At 41.4% G+C, this 19,518-nt stretch overlaps 1 protein-coding gene across 1 annotated transcript; it reads left to right on the top strand.

Moving 5' to 3' along the window:
• Positions 1-1,531: 1,531 nt before the first annotated feature.
• Positions 1,532-16,892, top strand: slc41a2a (solute carrier family 41 member 2a; the record flags this gene model as incomplete). The annotated part of the gene is made up of 10 exons (XM_080505316.1): positions 1,532-1,735; positions 1,976-2,083; positions 3,080-3,151; positions 3,254-3,398; positions 4,885-5,031; positions 7,666-7,813; positions 8,200-8,279; positions 11,408-11,539; positions 15,406-15,554; positions 16,716-16,892. The coding sequence occupies exons 1-10, from the start codon at positions 1,655-1,657 to the stop codon at positions 16,890-16,892; spliced, it is 1,239 nt and encodes a 412-aa protein (XP_080361442.1). The 5' UTR covers positions 1,532-1,654.
• Between the last annotated feature and the right edge of the window lie 2,626 nt (positions 16,893-19,518).

Genomic DNA, 19,518 nt, shown 5'->3' with positions numbered 1-19,518 from the left:
CTATTGGATTCTGTGGATGTGTCAAAATCCTTTAAAGATATGTATGTCGGTTTAGTCTGCTTTCTCATAGATGCCCAGTGTGTGTATGAATCTGTTTCAGCAAATAACCCACACCTTCTGGCTTTTACAATTACAAGTTGCGTATTTTTTTGTAACTACTATCAGTAGAAATGATAATAGTGCCTGAATTTATACTACATTTTATATTTCAAAAGTTCCTTTCTTGGCTACAACACTGTAGCTTGAATTCTGCATTACAAAACCACTTAAATGTAAATATATATCCAGTGTTTTTTTTTTGTTTTTTTTAGAACACATGTCGATGACACTGTCAGCAATACTCAGCAGCTCACACAAACACACACACACACAAAAAGCCAAGCAAACAATTCCTTTATTTTAAATTGATAACTTAGTACCCGGTCATCGCGTAAGAATCTCAAATGATGCTTATTGTCTGTGTCAGACAAGCCGGCCTCAGTGCTGCTGATGGGAAACATGCGTGAGGAATGATAATGTGGGCAATCCATGACATCAGATGACTGTGAAACAACAACAAGCAGGCTTTCTATACGCCAGAGTTTCACACTTGATTCCTTGATAAACATGACATTAGTTTTAACTTGCTTTAATATCATGACCACTGGCTTCATTAGAACCACATACCACTATTCCCAGAGCAGAAGATGCATTATGAATACACCTGGAACTGTTTATCTGTGTGACTTTTCTTTTAAGAAACCAAATAAAGCTGTCAAAATGACAAGATCGTTTTAAGACATGTTAGTTGTTTGTTTTTAGTTGTTGTTTTTTTTTTTTTACCACTTTGTTTATGATCTTTTTCATCTTCACATTGAACAACAATCACAACACAACAACATTCACAAAGCCCGTCCCTCCCACCCACCCTCAACAACACAAGATGTTCGGGAAAAAGAAAATTAAAATAAAGCGGCAATGAAACAACACAAAAACTAACAAAATTGGTCATAAATGATCATATATCAAAAAAAAGAATATAATTAAAATTAACATTTCTGTTGCATTAAAATAAAAAATTCTAATTTATTAAAATTAAAATGTCTAATTAATTAAAATTAAAATTTCTAATTTATTAAAATTTCTAATTAATTTAAAATTTAAATTAAAATTAAAATTAAAATTAAAACTAAAACTAAAAAAATTATTAAAATTTACATAACATTTTTTAATTAAAATAATATAATCATATTATTATTTTTTTAATTTGGTCCACGACATGTTAGTTGTACCCACAAAACTGAGCCAAGGCTGTTGTTAAAGCGAATCATATTTTGTGTGTCTCATTTTCAGGCCCGCTGGATCAGCAGGAGCAAAACCCTGCTCAACCCAAACTTGCACCATGATCACCCCAGAGTCCGACGATAAGAAACTTTACCCCAATGTCTCCATAGTCCAATACGGATCCAACTTACCAAGTTCTCAGCTCCATGGAAGTCCACGCCATTTGACTTCGAGTGGGAACGCGTCACTCGTCGGCACCAGTCTGCAGTATGAACCGCAAGACTGCACCGAGACGGACTATCTTCTTCCCACCAAGCTGTACGGCGAATCGCAGCTCAGGAGGTCCATAAGGGAGAAGCGTGAACGTGCAGCGTCAGAGTCCATCTGCTCCATGCTGCTGCAGATCCTGGTGCCGTTTCTGTTGGCTGGTCTCGGTACGGTTTCCGCAGGGATGCTGCTGGAGGTCGTTCAGGTGAGGAGAAGGTGGAAAACCCCAAGTGTGATTAATCCACCAGCGTGGGTCATAATCGCTGATTTATCAAGATCATCAACATGTCTTGTGTGAATATATATACGTATATATATATATATATAGTAATTTCCAAAAGGAAAGAACAAATTAAATTGCTGTATTCATGGAGTTGGCTTCTGTTTGCACCTTTTGACCTATTGTTTTTATTTTTTTTTGCATGTGTGTTTTTCATGTGTGCAGAACTGGGACGTGTTCCAGGAAATCACAGAGATCTTCATACTGGTTCCTGCTGTTTTAGGCATGAAAGGGAACCTGGAGATGACTCTGGCTTCAAGGCTCTCGACAGCCGTGAGCTCGTGCACGCAAATCCACACGCCGCACACCTCTACAAAACTAACTGTGCATGCACACAATTTTATGGAATCAGCACAATGGACAGGTGGAAATATGTCCACAGCCACCCCTCCTCCAAAAAAAAGAAGAAAAACAATAATCTATGACAACATCGGTTGAACGGTCTGACTATACAACCACCTTCTCAGAATTATATTTTTGCCCTCTTGCATCATGGGTGTGAAACTCCTCGCTGGCCTGTGAAGCCCACAGCAAGTCGACCGCCTTGCTTGTTTAAAAGATAACTCTCACAATCAAACAAATCGACAATTAAATTACATGGCATCCAACAATTTTTTTTAAAATTTCTGATTCGTTTGTGCAGTTTTCCCATATTGATTTTCCCTTGGACTTTATCAGACCTTTAGTCTTTCCTTCATGTTGCTTCTTTTAGTGAGTTATGACACCATCTTGTGTTGCAAAGTTGTAATGTACAGGGTTTTATAAATTAAAACAAAAACTAAAAAAACTTCAGATTTTGGTTTCACTTTACCACCGGCTTATCACAAACATCACATCCTGTTTTTTACTTTAAGTTTCAGGTTAAAAGTGTGTTTGATGTTTTCTTCTTCATGGTGGTGCAGATTATATGTAATGAAAAGGTTTTTGATCAGTTTTGACTCGCACATTATTCCCTATTTACACTCTCAGGTGTATTTATTTAGAAAATTGAAGGGTTTGCAAGATACAAAGTGGTTGTTTTTTGTTGTCTCATTGTATGAGCAGTTTTGAGGCTTTGAAAGCAAAATATGTCAACATGCTTCCTTCATTGCTCACAAACAATCTTTTTCAGTGAACACTGGTATTCTTCTTTTGTTGTGATGTGTGGAAAATTTGACATTTGTGAATCTATAGAGAGTCAACAAATCAAACAATTGCACCAAATGTATTTTAAAGGCTACATCTTTATATTTATTTTTCAGTAAACTGACGTGTCTCTGGCGCTCACAGGTAAACGCGGGAAAAATGGAATCCGCCAGAGAGAAGTGGGTGTTGATTGTGGGGAACTTGTCACTTAAGCAAGTATGTTATTTCACTGTACAACCAATTATGCTGCTCTATACATTTTTAAGCAAAAAAACATTTTTTGAATATCTTAAATATGTTTTTTTTTTATTTACACAGTTACAAGCCACGGTGCTGGGCCTGTTGGCTTCTATGATGGCGACGATCTTGGGTTGGATGGCCGAGGGGAAGATGCCCCTCAACCACGTCGTCCTCCTGTGCTCCGCCAGCGTCTCCACTGCCTTTGCGGCTTCACTACTGCAAGGTGACGTCACTTTGAGCCCCCTGACTCTGACCTGTCCATCCTCCCAATACATTTTATACCTTCGCTCCACCCAAGATATTGTTGCACAGGAACTTTTCATGCTCACATTAGGTTGAAATGCAGGGTGCAGCCTGCAGAGGTCGCCACTGCATGACAGAGCCAGAGACGCGGTTCCTCTAACAGTGTTTTTCAACCTTTTTTATAGCCAAGACACACTTTTTTCTTTGGAAAAATCTTGAGGCACACCACCACTCGAAAATGGTAAAATGTTCAACTCTGTAGCCAATATTAACAATATAAAGTAACTCTCATTAATGCTTTATCAACAGGAATCAAATAAATACAGAAAAAAAGTATTTCCCAATTTCTTTTTTTTATTTTGAGTCCCTCAGTGTGAAACCTGGACCTGATGGATGAAGAGCTGAGATCCTGGTTCACATTCTTCCTTTTCAAAAACTTCTCCATCACTGTCACTGACACAGTACTTTGATACAAGATGGTAGCAGGAGGTGGAGATTAACCACACTGACGTCTGTCAGTTTTGCTTTCACCGGCAAAGTTCTGTGCTGCCATCTAGTGGTGAAGAGTATTTATACATGATTACTCTGCAACACACTGCTCTCACAGCCGACAACGGCTGAGAGCAAATGTTTTTTTTTTTTTTTAAATGTGAAATTGGATAATTTCATGCAGCTTCCTGTGGGACACATCTGCCAGTGTGATTGGATGCATTTGTCGCGCCCTCATTATTTACCCCCCCACAATTCCACATGTATAACACATGATTATGACATGTACTGTGTCTCCATTTGACATGTACTGTGTCCCTGATTTGCAAAATCCTGAAAAAAATCCAGTTCAGTTATTTTGACACTGGGCTCTTATTTCTTAGGATTTTTTCTTTTTTTTTCTTTTGCGAATGTCTTGACTTGTGCTTTGAAAGACTGTTTTTGTTGGTTTGACACAAAGTTTCTCCCGAAGTAAACTTTGACACCGTCGTTATAAAAACAACCCCTGCCTTTGTCGTGTGTGTGACCTGCTGACCAGTGTAACATCTGGATCTCATACGGCTGCCCAGTGAGATTCCAATGGGTAAATGTAATGGATATTATTGTGTTCACCCATTGTTGGCGAGAATTGGCTCCAAGCGGCGTCCCGTATCCCTGACTTTGAGGGTTTTTTTTGTCCTGTCCAACTTCATCCACACTTACATTGTAGTGTTGTACTAAAAGAGTAAAAAAAAAGCAGTAGGGAATTTTAACACATTATCATTGCGAGACGATGACCAAAGTATAATCTGAGTTTTAACTCACAATGAAGTCGGAGAGCATTATTTATTTATTTATTTATTTTTAAGAACGATCCACGTGCTTCCTCCAGACACTGAAGGTTACAAACAGTGGCGCCACAAGTCAACGACTGCGAAAATCACAATTCGTTCTTTACACTCTTTCGCCTAACGCCAGTTGTTCTGAACTTTCTCCAGGGATCATCATGGTGGGTGTGATCATGGGCTCCAAGCGGATGGGAATCAACCCCGATAACGTGGCGACACCCATGGCGGCCAGCTTTGGAGATCTCATCACTCTGGCCTTGCTCGCTGGCTTCAGTCAGTGGTTTTACTCGTTAATAGGTAAGAAGAAATGACCTGTGTATCTTCTTCAATTGTGTGTGTGTGTGTGTGTGTGTGTGTGTGTGTGTGTGTGTGTGTGTGTGTGTGTGTGTGTGTGTGTGTGTGTGTGTATTGTTTCCGGGAGTAGCGAGAGCGGGACGCTCGTGCCTGGTGGGGATGTCTCCGGTTTCTCTTATCTCATATGACGAGTGTGCCAAGTCTCCACTGCTGCAGCAGATGTCTTCTCTTTTTCTAATTTAGAGTAGCTTTGCAGCTGAGTCAACATATCCAGAACCTTCGCCAACAAAAGTTGGGTGATTTTTTTATTCGTCTTTCTTGGACATTGTCTGGATGTCTTTTCTGGACATCATGGATGTCAACATCTAACATCCAGAAGATGTCCTCAGAGGGGCCAGAGTGAAAGTTTTTTTATTTTTTTTATTTAGATGTTGTATTCACGCCTTCTCTGGCCGTCAATGAAAATAAGTATATTTGAGTAATATGCATCTCAAGTCTACCAAGCACACATTCAGAGAACACATCACGATCTTCCCTCGGTGAGCGAGAGTGTTCAGATAATGCACATCTCACCACACTGGTTCAAGCTTCAAGGTGTTTTATTGTCATCTTAACAGTAAAAGCCAGGTTTCACAGTGAATGAAATTCTTACTTTGCCGTCTACCCTGGTGCCGACATACATAAATAAGTAAGTATATACACACAAAAAAAGAATAAAATAAAATATAAAATAACAGAGCAGTGCAAAAATATTAGTAAGAAAGTGAGATGTGCAAAATGTAAACATGTACAGAAGCTGTTCAGAAGTCTGATGGCAACGGGGAAGAAAAGAGTTTTTGAGTCCATTCGTTTTGCATTTCAAGCTTCTGTACCTCCGGCCTGAGGGCAGAAGGGTGAACAGTCTGTGTTGTGGATGGGTGGGGGTCTTTTAGTACGGAGGCAGCTCTACTGTGGACCCTGCGCTGGTAGATGCTCTGCAGAGAGGGCAGTGGTGTTCTGCTGATCCTCTCGGTCGTCTTAACCACTCTCTGCAGGCGACTGCGGTCCGCCACAGTAGTGTTGCCGTACCAGGCTGTGATGCAGCTGGTTCAGGTGCTCTCAGCCACACAGCTGTAGAAGTTCCTGAGTATCCTGGGAGACATGCCGAATTTCTTCAGCCTCCTCAGGAAGTACAGCCGCTGTTGGGCCCTCTTGACCACCTGTGTGGTGTTGAATGTCCAGGGGAGGTCCTCGCTGATGTGGACACCCAGGTATTTGAAGCTGCTCACGCTCTTCACCTCAAGCTCCCGGATAGACAATGGATGATGAGGTCTCCTCTCCTTCCTCCTGTTCACTATCATCACTGGTATTCTGACCTTGTACCATTTATCATCCATCAGTGTCTGCGTATACAGGTATACCGGTATATAGGTATACAGGTATACAGGTGTACAGGTGTATCCACGACTCTATGTAGTTCGTGTTTATGTGATGATCATACAATTCCTGCCTGACTTCTTTGTGTTGTCAGAGGTCTTTCGCTGATGTCGGGTTTTTCCCTGCAGGTGGTTAAAAAAGGCAACATTACAATTTATGAACAGAAACATTTATATCAATTATATCAACAATCCCAAGACTTTTTCTCGGGGTTGTGTCGTGGATTTTTGATGGAATGCTGTCCAGGGCCAAGTACTGCGATGTCAGAAATCTTCCACGAACACAGATTAATAATTCTCTAACTATACTGGTACTCAGCTAGTCTACAAAACAAAGAAAACAGGCTGGGAGACGAGATCTGGATGCAAAAAGAGTTTTCTTTCTAAAACTCGGAGCCCCGGTCGACCAAAGGACACAAAGACTGTTCAGCGATTCAGTCCTTATATACACATTCTGAGGGTCCACCCCCCCCTTTGATCTACCAGGTCCTTCCCACTTTTTTATCTGACCACCTGGAGACAACCGTGGTTTCCGTCGGCAGGTTCAAAGAGGCTTTTATCTGACCATCTGGAGAGAACCGGTTTCCGTTGGCATGTTCAAAAGAGGCTCTGCTTTGTCTTTTCTGCTTACTCTGCGTTTTTAATGGTGTCCTTGAACGTATCGCGGGGGGGGGGGGGGCTTTCTTGCACCTGTTCCTGTTCTTTGAGCTTAATGGTATCTCTTATCTGTCCATTCTATGGTTTTTTTCATGGTCACTCTGTGCCCTTCTGGGGACACAGTTAGATGGTTCTTCATTTTTTTTTAAACATTTGTGAGTTATTACATTACACTCGTCAAATCATCATGCATAATACGTTCAGTTATAACACTTAATACAGTGTTACAAGAAACATAAGATAATTATTCAACAGTTGTTTGGGGGGTGGGGTAATGAAAGGGTTCTTCTATTACTCTGAGACTTCAGTGTTTTGCACAGTGATGTTGTGACCTGACAGCCTCACCGAGATGCAACTCAGTTCCTCAGACAAATTCTGGCGTTGCCAATGTCTGCGCTCTACCGAGTATAGCTCTAGTTTGTAATACCTTCACTTGGAACCTACAATCTACAGCCTCAAAGATGATAGTCACATATGGGATGTTTTGGGTTTTTTTTGGTTTGTTTTGATCCTGTAGAAAACAAATGCAATAAAAAAAAATAAACAAATTTTTCTCACCTCGCAGAACAGTATTCCTATGTGTTGTACCTGGTGGATCTATTGTACTTGTGCCTGGTCCCCGTCTGGATAATCGTTGCCTCCAAACACCCAGCTACTCTTATTCTGCTGCGTACGGGCTGGGAACCAATCATCACAGCCATGGTCATCAGCAGGTACAGCCTTCGCTCCGTCACTGCTCATATTTACTCCATAGTGAAACTTCACAAGATGAAATGAAGCAGAATTTTGTTAATGCAGTATGTCAAAGTCTAACTCTATCCTTCCACGACTGTTAAAAAAGAAAACATTTCAGAAAAGACAAACTGACTTGTGGATTAAAATGTGTGTTGATTGACAACATTTAAAATATTTTGCCATTTATATACAGTAAAATATTTTCCATAATTCTTATGTTGTATTGAATCAATGCTAAAAAACTAATTAATTGATAAACAAACAAATGCTACTTTTTTTTTTTTATCACTCCTCAAATCCCAGATGACGTAAAAAAATGTCAATTATGTGTTTTTGTTTATGTTTTTCTTTTGTTTTCTTTTAGTATTGGAGGACTTATTCTAGACAAGACGGTTTCAGACCCAAACTTGGCAGGAATCATAGTGTATGCTCCGGTCATCAATGGTGAGTTTCAGTTTTTATTATTTTATTGCAGTTGCTGGGACTGAGACGAGTTTTCATTATGAATAAGTCCAATGCTGGTGGGGCACATATTTAAACCTTGTGGACTGGAGTATTTCAGCCATTATCTGCCTACAGTTTACAATCAATTATTTTTAAAAAATCTATTAAATCCGGCTCCTGTAAATAAAACAGAGATTCTCTCTCTCTCTCTCTCGCTTTGTTTTTCATTCATTTTTTTTTTTAACAGTATATGATGCACAAGGACAGAAAAAAAATCTACTTTTGTTGATTTCATTTCCCATGTTTTCATAAATGGGAGATTCTTCACCTGTGCTGGGAAAACTCTTGAGTCCCAGCTGGGTATGGAGAGCAGGAATGTGATGGTTAATGGCAATAAATCAGTGTTACTGAGGGGGGAGGGAGACAAAGTGGCTGCAGAAGATACATTTGAAAGAGTTGTTTGAGGTTATTCACAGGAAGATTAAAGGCTTCAAATATTATAATAAGCTCATTATAATTAGCAATAATAATGCTAATGACCATAACCTTATGCTATTTAATGTCTGATACTAGAATATAGTGCCTTTGTTCAGACGCTTGAAGGAAACTTCAGTGCAGGATGGAAGCTGGAGATAAAACAGGCTTCAACGACGCTTCTTCGTTTGGTTAAAAATGTTTAATATCGAATAGGATGACATCCAAAAACAAAAGCTGATGACATGACAGGGTGAGAGAAGCGACTTCCAATATGCAACTCTGACACACAAAGGAACCTCCGTCGCTTAGATGGTCAGCAACACATGCAGCTAATTAGTTCACGACAAAAAACATCACTGATGCCCTAACATCTGTGGTCTCACTTAGGACATCTCCTAGCCTGCAGAAGTCCAAACAGAAGATGATATGACCTAACATTTGACCTGACCTTAGACTCTGTCCGGACTCTTTGGAGCCGGCCTGCATACTACAAAGAAGAGCAGCATGATAGCAAAATAAGAAATAAAACATATATGAGACGGTATAAGAAAATATACTTCACGCTGAACAAAAATGCCTGGCCATCTGTGTCTTATCGGACAATAGAACAAGGCCATTCATTATCAAATCCGATAACTCCGGAAAAGCAACAATCCTCCCTGAAACATCTCACACACATGAACTGAAGAGCCGTCTTTCTCTGGCTGGCAACGAGACGCCATTATCCAAGCTATAGCCAGTTGCATAGGTGACGTCTTGTTGCCAGGCAGAAAAAGACAATAAAAGTTCCGGAGCAATCCAGCTACACTCACCCGTGTGAGTGTAGCTCCAGCCGGGTCAGTTCCAAGAGGAGCTGGGCTTCGGAGTGACGAGGTGGTGGCAGTCCATGACATTTGACTGGAAACACTGACTTCAAGGAACTTCACACTCTTATTTGTGAATGTGGAGAGGGGTGTTTTTTTTCTTCTCTTTTATCTCCGGAAGTCAGTGGTTGCCTCCTTTTGTCTTGGAGGTGTTTATCAGGTCGTTGTCCTCGCCTCACTCAGCCAGATTTGCCCCCCCCCCCCCCCCCCCCCCCCCCCCGCCACACAGCCAGCCCCCTGGAGTTCCTGTGTTCAGAGTGAGGACTGAGCAGGAGTGTCGTTTGTTTACTTTATTTACCCTAACAAATGAAACAAAGTGCATGTAATATAAATTTTTAGGAATTCCTTCTGATGAAAAGCTCGGTTGGAAACCGCATGTAAAAATCCTGAAGTCAGAATTGCCCAAAAAATATTGGCATAATGTGTAAAATCCGATCAGTATTAGATCAAAAATCACTCAACTTACTATATAACTCCCTCATTATTCTCCTTCATATATCTGAGTTATGGGGTGAAAATATGGGGAAATAATATGTTGATAATAAAAATTATAAAATTGAACTAATGGAGAGGAGCTCCTGACACCACCACAACATCTGGATGTTTGAATAATCAGGTCCAGCCCAAGCATTTGGCCGTTTTTGTGTCACTCAGTTTCACCCCACATGGAAAGAACCTATATGAGGATATATGCACATATATGAAACCTATATGCACATATATGCACATATATGACAATACATATGCTGCATATATGGACATATATGCTGCATATTTTCACATAAATGTGCGTATATGTACATATACGAACATGTATGAGCATACATGCACATATATGCGCGCGTATGTACATATATGCGCATATATGCACATATATGTACATACATGTGCGTATTTGTGCATAAAATATAGGAAAATGGCCAATTTTATATATGTTACATATATTCAAAACCTATATCAAAACCTATATTAAAACATATATGTTTATATAGGTTCTTTCCATGTGGGACGTCGGGCAGGCTGTCCACCTCTTAAGGTGTGTTAACAGCTTAATACCTCTCCGTGCACAGTGACTGTACTTTGAAATCTGAAAAAAAAAAATCAGCCGTGGACAAGAGATCCGGAACGACATGGATGAGCTGTCGGGGTTTGCAGTTTTATGGACGAGTTGTCCGTGCACCGGCCCGACACTCAGGATTCCCACCCAACCCCCCGCGAGGTGTGGCTGTGATCTGGGAGTTGAGAGTGTGAAGAGGATGGGGCTCAACACACAGCCCTGTGGATTACTTGTGTTCAGAGAGAGGACGGAGGAGGGGCGGTGTTCTGTTTACCCACCAGTCAATGAAGGAGGATGGTGTTAAAAGCAGTGCTCTATACATAATTGTTGGGCCTCTCGAGCTGTGTCAGGACTGTGTGAATGGAACACTGTGTTAATGGAACGCTGTGTTAATGGAACGCTGTGTTAAGGGAAAGGTTCACTCTGAAAAAACAAGTATGACCCATGAACATAATGCTGCTAATTCAGGAGTAATGTCTAACCAAGGCAACACGTGTTAACGTGGATCTATACGTCTAATCTGTGACGACATTAATAAAATGAGATGATTCTGACTTCAATTCGCCACCAGTTTTCTAATTTTCTTTGTTTTCAGACACTTACACAAAAGGGTCAAAAGTAACTCCTTTTCCGTCATTGTAGCTTTAATTCTTACGTCGCATTTTGTCAATGCATTGCTGCTGGCTCAATACTTAACGGTATAAAAATGACGCCTCTTCTTTCCGTCACAGGCATTGGAGGAAACCTCGTTTCAATACAGGCCAGCCGCATTTCAACTAATCTGCATATGAATTATTCTCCTGGGGAGGTTCCGGAGAGCCGCGAGGGATGCTTCAGCCCTTGCCGTACTTTCATTGGCTCAGGTAGAGATTGTTTTGTGCATCTCCACGTATCTGCAGTGACCAACTCAGGATACAACTGGCATGCAGTTATTACCGCTCGTAAAACAATAAAACAGCCCTGCCCAAAAGGTCCACCATTTGTTTTGTGTGGGTTGTGTAGGAAACTCGTCAGTTGCTCATGTTCATTGAATTGAAGAAGAAGAAGAAGTAGAAGCTTTATTTGTATTGATTGAATTGATGAAGAGACATTCAATTGATCAAAATTCAATGGACACACCCCAAAGTTAATGCAACATACTTCGTAGAATTGTATCTATGACACCTCCATGTTTTTCACAACGGCATTTTCTGAGAACTTAAACCACAAAAGAACATTTGTTACGCCTGACATACTGCAACATCTCTTCTATTCAGCAGCTGTGGTGGCTAAAGCGAGGCCTGCAGAGTTTCCTGTTAACCTGCAGATGTGCTAAACACAGCGGATTATATGCAGCTTATGCGTAGTCCTTCACCTTGTTAAAGGTTACGCATGACTAATCAGCAATCGTGCATGATTAAATACAATAGCTCTTTCTTCAGTTGCATCCACAATGTTACACTCTCTGTCTTCTTGCAGCTCATTTTTTTGCATTTTCACAGCTGTTTGCTGCAGCTTTGTGCAAGTAAGCACATGTTTGTGCACATTCAGTTGAAGGAGCAGTCGTCCCTTGTTTGGTGTCTCACTTTTGTTTGGTGTACTTCTCGTGTCAAAAACCCGCAGTGCACATATAGATCTGTTGATATGCGCAAGTGTTTTTTTTTTTTTTTTAACAATTTATCGTTTTTGTCGCAAGGCATCGAACATATTAAGTCTCCACGGAGAAACCCGCCACTTTGATAACCTTTCATCTTGCAAATACAACTATGTACATGAGTAAATGTCTCATCAGCACTGCCGATTGTCATTGTGTCATTGTTGTTGACAAAACATGCTTCAACGATGCTTCTTTGTTTGGTTAGAAATGTTTAGTGCCGAATAGGATGACATCAAAGAATCATAAGCTGATGACATGAGACAGGGTGAGAGAAGCAACTTTCCAATAGGCAACTCTGACAGACAAAGGAAACTTTGTCGCTTATATGGTCAGCGAACACAAGCAGCTAATTAGCACAATAAAATAAACATTACTGGTGTCATAGCACCTGGTCTCACTTAAGACATCGCAGAGCCTCCAGGAATCCAAACAGGATATGATATGACGTAACATTTGACCTAACCTTTGACCCTGTCTAGACCCTTTTGGAGCCGGCCTGCATACTACAAGGCAGAGTAATATTAGATTAGATTAGATTAGATTCAACTTTATAGTCATTACAAATGTAACGAAATGCAGTTTAGCATCTAACCAGAAGTGCAATATCGCAAGTAACAGATATTATATACACATATATAAATAATAAATAAATAGGGAACAGTGGGAAGTTGCTATTGCTAGAATTTATATTTACATTATATTACATTTAATGGATGAAGTGCCATTAACGTGCTTTAACGGGGTTTAATGGGGTGAGAGTTCAGTAGAGTGACAGCTCTGTGGAAGAAGCTGTCTCGTAGCCTGCTGGCCAGAACCAGCAGGCTACGAGTAATATGATAATAAAACAAGGAATAAAACATTAATGAGAAGATATAAGAAAATATACTTCAAAATGCATGTAAATTCTTTCTCCCCCCCCCCCACCTTCCCCCAGTTCGGACTTTTGTTCTTTTCAGCAGATGCAGGTTGTTTTGTGGGCGTCCCTCCATCTCCAGCTTTGTATATCTGCATGTTTTCAATCAGTGACAGTGAATAATTCCACACTTGCAGGTGTCAAACATGAAAGCTGGGAGTTGTAGACATGCTATCTCTTACCGCTGAAACAAAACACAACCTGTAGCCTCTACTTGTAGTCCTCCTTTTAAAATGTTCTGTTGTTAAACGTCGATGTTGTTGAGTGATGAAATATGATGGTGAGAGCAGGAGATCTTGACTAATATAATATCGCCATAGCTTGTTTTGTTAAAATCAGGAAACGGTGATATTCAGTAAAACCTGGCCGAAAGCATGCGATGTCGATATGTAAATGCATTTTTCAGGGAAACATTGACACTGTGCCTCCTCGTACTTCTCCCGTGCTTCCTGTCGCGCTTCATTTACATTCAACTGCAGCGACTGGACTTGGGCAGAGCAAGCAGAGCATGGAATTGCAATTAATCACGTCCCACGTCTGCCATCACTGATGCCTCTTTTGGTCTTCGGATCCAGAAAACCTTTCTGGTAAGTTATACCATGAAGGTTTTCTGGATCAGCCTTCCTTTTTAGACATTTGCAGGCTAATGAGAAAATCTGATCTGAACGGTGGAACTATAATCTATAATCTTAGGAGCAAAACAGCATCAACAATAGATCACCATCTGGTTCACAGGGTTTGTACTGTTTTTTTTTCCACCACTTGCATTGCGTTTACAACCTGTCGCATCATAAACGGTGAAAAAAACTACATTTTCAAGACATTCTATGACTTTATATTAATCTATCATTTTCCAAATCACTGCAGAAAGTCATTTTTTCCCCCCATCCATCCTGCTCTTATAATTGAATATTTCCATTTGGCGTATTCTGTGGAGCCAGTTGCTGTGGTGTACCAATTGCAATCATAGCCAGGAATAGCGGGTTTCATCCCAGATAGACGATTCCCATTGGGACGCCTTATTATAATAAGTGTATTATTTGTAACATTTCAGTGACCCATCATTAGTTTAAAATCGCAGCGGGTGAAGAAAAAACAAATGCATGTATTGTGTGTGTTGATCTTTAATGTATTCACAATAAAGAAAGAGACTGGCCACTGTTACTAGTTTAGGAAATGTTACAACTTTAAAGCTGTGTGCTGAAAATGTCTGTACACCTACGTGTTGTAAAATGTTTGTGTTTATGTTTTTAAAATGAGAAGATTTTGTCTTCAGAAGTAATGGTGTGGGTACAGCTGATAGGAAAACAACACACAGATTTCCCCTGTTGCAACAGTACAACAGGGTGGCGGCTGATGGCCTGAGGGCCAAAGATCCAGAACACTTTGACGGTTAATTGTGGGGAATGCAGGAGATTTATGTTGCACCACGTCAACTGTTTGAGAAGCACTGGCGAACTTAAGATTCAGCACTTTATTTGCCCCAGAACAACATTGTCTGCTTATCTTCACGACACGACCCCCAGTTTGTCCTTGTCTCTGGCATCTGAAGACCACAACTCCTCAGATTTATGACACAACCGTAAATTCCTTTAAGATCGGGGCCGTTTGACTCCAACAATGGGATACTCCTTTGACTGGAACCCAAATATCCTGTCTCTGTTTTCTGAGCACCATGATGCAAGACAACCGTTGCTATTATTTGCTACAGGGGAGAAATAAAGTTCCGCTCTGTTTTCAGCCATTTAACGTTTTGGAAAATTACAAGAAAGCAAAGAAATTGAGCTTTAACAGATACTGTGGTGACCTCAATTTCTGTAGTTAAACACGAGATCCTCAACGGACAAAAACACACGGCCCTGAAGAACCTTGTACAGATTTTGTCGTCAGTGATGAACCCCTGAAAACACACACCCAAACGCCTTTATATGCAAGAGTCAGACATACTCTGATAGAAGAACACCAGAATTACCAGATATTGAAAGACGTATTTTAATTTTACATGTGTGCTGACAGTTCTACAACCATAAAATCAAGATGAACCCAAAGAAATTATTCATAAATGATTATATATGTGTATAAATTGATTTGCATATGTGTATAAATTGCATGTGTGCGTATCTTGTACGCACAAAATACTACATGAAGACACAAACTGATGTTCTATTTTGTCCTTGCAGGAGCAAATCATCGTTCTGCTCAGATTCTGCTTTTTCTGGTCGTCCCTGGTCAGTTGATATTCCTACACGCTATCCACCTGATCAAAGGTGGACACACATTGCCCAGCCCACTCTTCACGCTCTTCTTCCTGTCTGCCTCCCTGATTCAGGTGAGTCAAATGTACAGTACTGGTTTATTTTCCCCGTTACACAGGAATCCCACTGAGAGCGATTTGGAAAAAAAAAGTTTCATACAATTGTATCAAATTATTCTTGCAAGAAGAGACAAAGTCATGATACGACCTTTGCGTGATTGTCCAGGAGTTGTGTCTCACTCCGAAGTCAAACGGCGCCTTCTGAAAGGCTGAAATTGTTTTGACACGCTGCATTGAAGGACATCAAAAATAGCATGGAGGTTTCAACAGTGCTGACGCAGGTCATCCTTGAACACAGACTGCAAAATTATACATCGTTCTTTATGAGACAAAACAAGATTTCTCTAACCGGAGCCTTGGTTCTTATGGAGCCTCTGAGTGGTCATAGAGGGGGGAAAAAAAACAAAAGTGCAAGGGAACGTGATAATTAAATCCATGGCCGTGAGATAGTATCTCTAATCATGTCATTAACATTAAGAGGTAACAAATTATTCTCTCTATTATTATTTTTTTTGACCGATGTCTCATCTGTAGCCGTCTTATTTGCCGTTATGGACAATTTCAGATAAAATGATGAGGTCGACATTAGATGTTGGTGTTTTCTAACTAAACCACATGAAATACGAACATGTGAAACTCATCTTGGCCCGAAACGAGACGTTAGAAATCTTAGCAGCTCCGAATCATGTATCGCCACTCTTTACCACCAAAATAATTAATGAGCTCGGGGCTTATTTTTCTACATTTCGGCATTACACTGGAAATTTGTGCTCCCCTAACTTTATCTCTGAATGTGCCTGAATCAAATGCTTCAGGGAGGAATTTGGGTGTAGAACGATAGAATGCAGCTCTCGAGCAGGAGCATCACACATAATGACGCATACTAAACTGGCGCGGTTAACTGGACCACAAAAACACAGTAAGACTCAACTGCTAATAGCAGTAATTTAAACCACAATAATGACATTTAAACCAAAACGAACGTCCTCATGGTGCACAGATCAATTATAGCCACCGGCTCCACCGTGGCTACAATACAACGAGGGAACGATCATTTTATGAATTAAATGATCTTGTTCCCTTGAGTTATAATTATTATTTCCCTCTATGGCGACTCGGGGAGCTTCACAGGTTCCCATCCTGGTCTGCAGTAACTTTTGTGTCTCTCCCTCGCAGGTCTTCTCGCTGCTGTGTATAGCCGACTGTATGGTCCACTGTCTCTGGCGGAGGAGTAAAGACCCTGACAGTTACTCGATACCTTACCTCACGGCCCTGGGAGACCTTCTCGGGACCGGTCTCCTCTCGCTTGCGTTTGTCACCCTGTGGTGCGTCGGCGACTCGGGCCACGTGTAGCATCGACGGGAACGAAGGCCTGAGAAAGAATGTTTATACATACAACATACTGCTTACATTTGGTGAATATTTCATTCAAGCACAACGAAATGCTTTTTTCAGGGGCACGTTTAGTTCTCTGTTCATTTCTACTGTGTTGTATTTAGACAAAAACATTTTCTAAAAGTTTCTATGATGATGTCAACGAGGATCAAAATGTGTTTCCTCCACTGTTTGCACATTTTTAAAATAAACCAATTAAAGCAAAAGTTGCACAACTTACTAACCTTATCCTTGAAGCAAACAAAAAAACCTTGTGCCAGTTCGGGCGCCAGGTTATGAAGTAAACAAAACAGGTGTGTCAACGAGGAAGGAAAAAAAAGACTTCGGTGATGCCTTCTTGCTTGTGTAGAAAAGGATTTAATGTGCACAAGTAGTTTAGCATCGAAAATACAGGTGAAGCTTCAACCTGGGAGTTCGCGCTGCCACTCTGCTCATTCTCCCGAGTCTAGAATCTCGTCTCATTTTATAGAGGTCCAAATGGTATCATCCCGCGGCTGGCCCCAGGACACTCCGTCCCGCTGCCGCTGCAGTCGTCCCCTCCTTGGCAGATTGAAAGGCTGGCAAAACCGTTTATCCGTATGGTCGCTTCTCCTCGGGATTGGTCTGGGTTGCAAAATCCTCTTTTCGGTCTCGTCCGTTTCTCCGGAGGTTCCTTCAGGGACTGGCTCCTCTTGTGGGATGCATCTCTGCTTGGCGAAGGACTCCGTCGAACTCTCCTCGATGTGCATAAGTCACGGGTCTCCCAACTCTCTTTCACCAACACCTCCTCTCTGCATTTGTCGTGCAGTGTGGCGGCCAAGCGTTCATAGTGACGTCGCTTTTTGATCCTTCGACGTCGGCGATTCCTATCATTGTGAAGCAGAATTCACCAAGCGTTGGATTGTTCACCCACTAATAGGGAACGTGAGCTGGGTTTAGACCGTCGTGAGACAGGTTCGTCTTACCCTACTGATGATGTGTTGTTGCAATAGTAATCCTAATCTCTTTCGGGCTCGTCCGCTTCTCCGGACGTTCCTCCAGGGGTCGGCTCCTCTAGTGGGATGCATCTCTCCTCTGCGAAGGACTCTGTCGAACTCTACTCGCTGTTCACAAGTCACGGTGTTCTTATTCTTCCCATCTCTCTCTTGTCTACCCCTCCTCTCTGTATTTGTGGTCCTGTAGCTTATACCTACTTTGTCAGTTACATTCTCGCCTACGTGTCTCCCCTCTCCCCTAGTTTCGATTGTTTTTCTTTCAGACTCGGGAAGGCTCAGGCACTGCTTTCTCGTTACATCAACATCCTGCCATTACACCATACTGCCTGATTTCCCTTGACACATATGAATGTGGGTCAGCTGTACCTCTAAATAACTTTTTAATCACGTACATACATCTTAGACTTTTCATCCTGTCATCAGTTCATTTTGCATTTTAATTACATACAGGTTGAATCAACACAGTCTCATGTAACATGTATCTTCTTCGGGTGCAGACACGATGATTAGGTCATCCTCTGACCCCGAATTCTCTCTTCCTGCAGAAACAGTCTCTCTCAGGTGAATGCGTGATGATTGGGTGACCTTCTGGCCCCCGGCACTCTTCTCCTGTGGAAACAGTCTCTTTCTCCACCTATGAAAGATCCCCCCCCCCCCCCCCCCCCCCCCATCTCCCCAGCTATCTACCACTGTCATGTAGTTCAGGTCCAGGGACTCAACGCTGTCATCATCGTCCGACGATTCTGATTCGGTGATGTCTTCGTAGAGTGAGTCTGGACTCATCACGTCCTCCATGGCTGCTTCCACTGCTGTGGCCATGGTTTCCACCTCCTCATCTTCAGACAGTGACGTTAACTGAGTTTCTGGGCTTTGGATCTTGCTCTCCAGGGGCGTTGTTGTTCAGAAACACTGAAAACGATGGAGCTTTCACGTCGGGCCAATAGTGACTAATGTGTTACTATGGTGACATTATTATTCTCTTCTCTGACTCCAGTCTTTATCCGGCTTAATCCTACTTTGTACTTTTGGCTCATCGTGGGTGCAATAGCTTCATTACTCCCTTTCCCTTATCTTTACCCGACCTTCACATATTCTTCTCCTCCAGTTCCATTCCCTTATTTGGACCTGCTTTGTACAACAGCTGCATCCTGTTTTTTTACTTTACTAAGCAAGTGCCTGTGAGTATAATATACTGATCACATTATACGTCCCTACAGGCCTAAATTCATTGGCAATGCACATAATCATCTAATAGTATGATTATACTTCTTCACACCCCCCCACCACCACCACCTGCTGCTTTTACACAACAAAGGAGTTGGGGCATTGTTGTGAAGTTCCACCTTAGGAACTCCGAGCATTGTTGTGTGAACGGATATCCAGGGTGAAACAAAAGTTTCTTGCGTTTGGTGTGAAAATCCACACTTTCATGTAAATGGCTCCTTATGGTCATGCATCAATTGTTTGGGGGTGTGGGGGAGTGGTGTTTGCTACGTCACAAGGGGGGGGGGGTCCATTTAAAAGCTGTATAAGATTAGAAGAAGAGAGACCGTAAAAAAACCGACAGGATTAGAGAGTCAAGACGAGCGAGAAAAGCTGTATGATACTGA

Source organism: Blennius ocellaris (genome assembly GCF_963422515.1).
Source record: "Blennius ocellaris genome assembly, chromosome: 11".
Lineage (NCBI taxonomy): Eukaryota > Metazoa > Chordata > Actinopteri > Blenniiformes > Blenniidae > Blennius > Blennius ocellaris.
The sequence above is the reverse complement of the archived record's forward strand: the minus strand, read 5'-3'. Positions and strand labels throughout refer to the sequence as shown.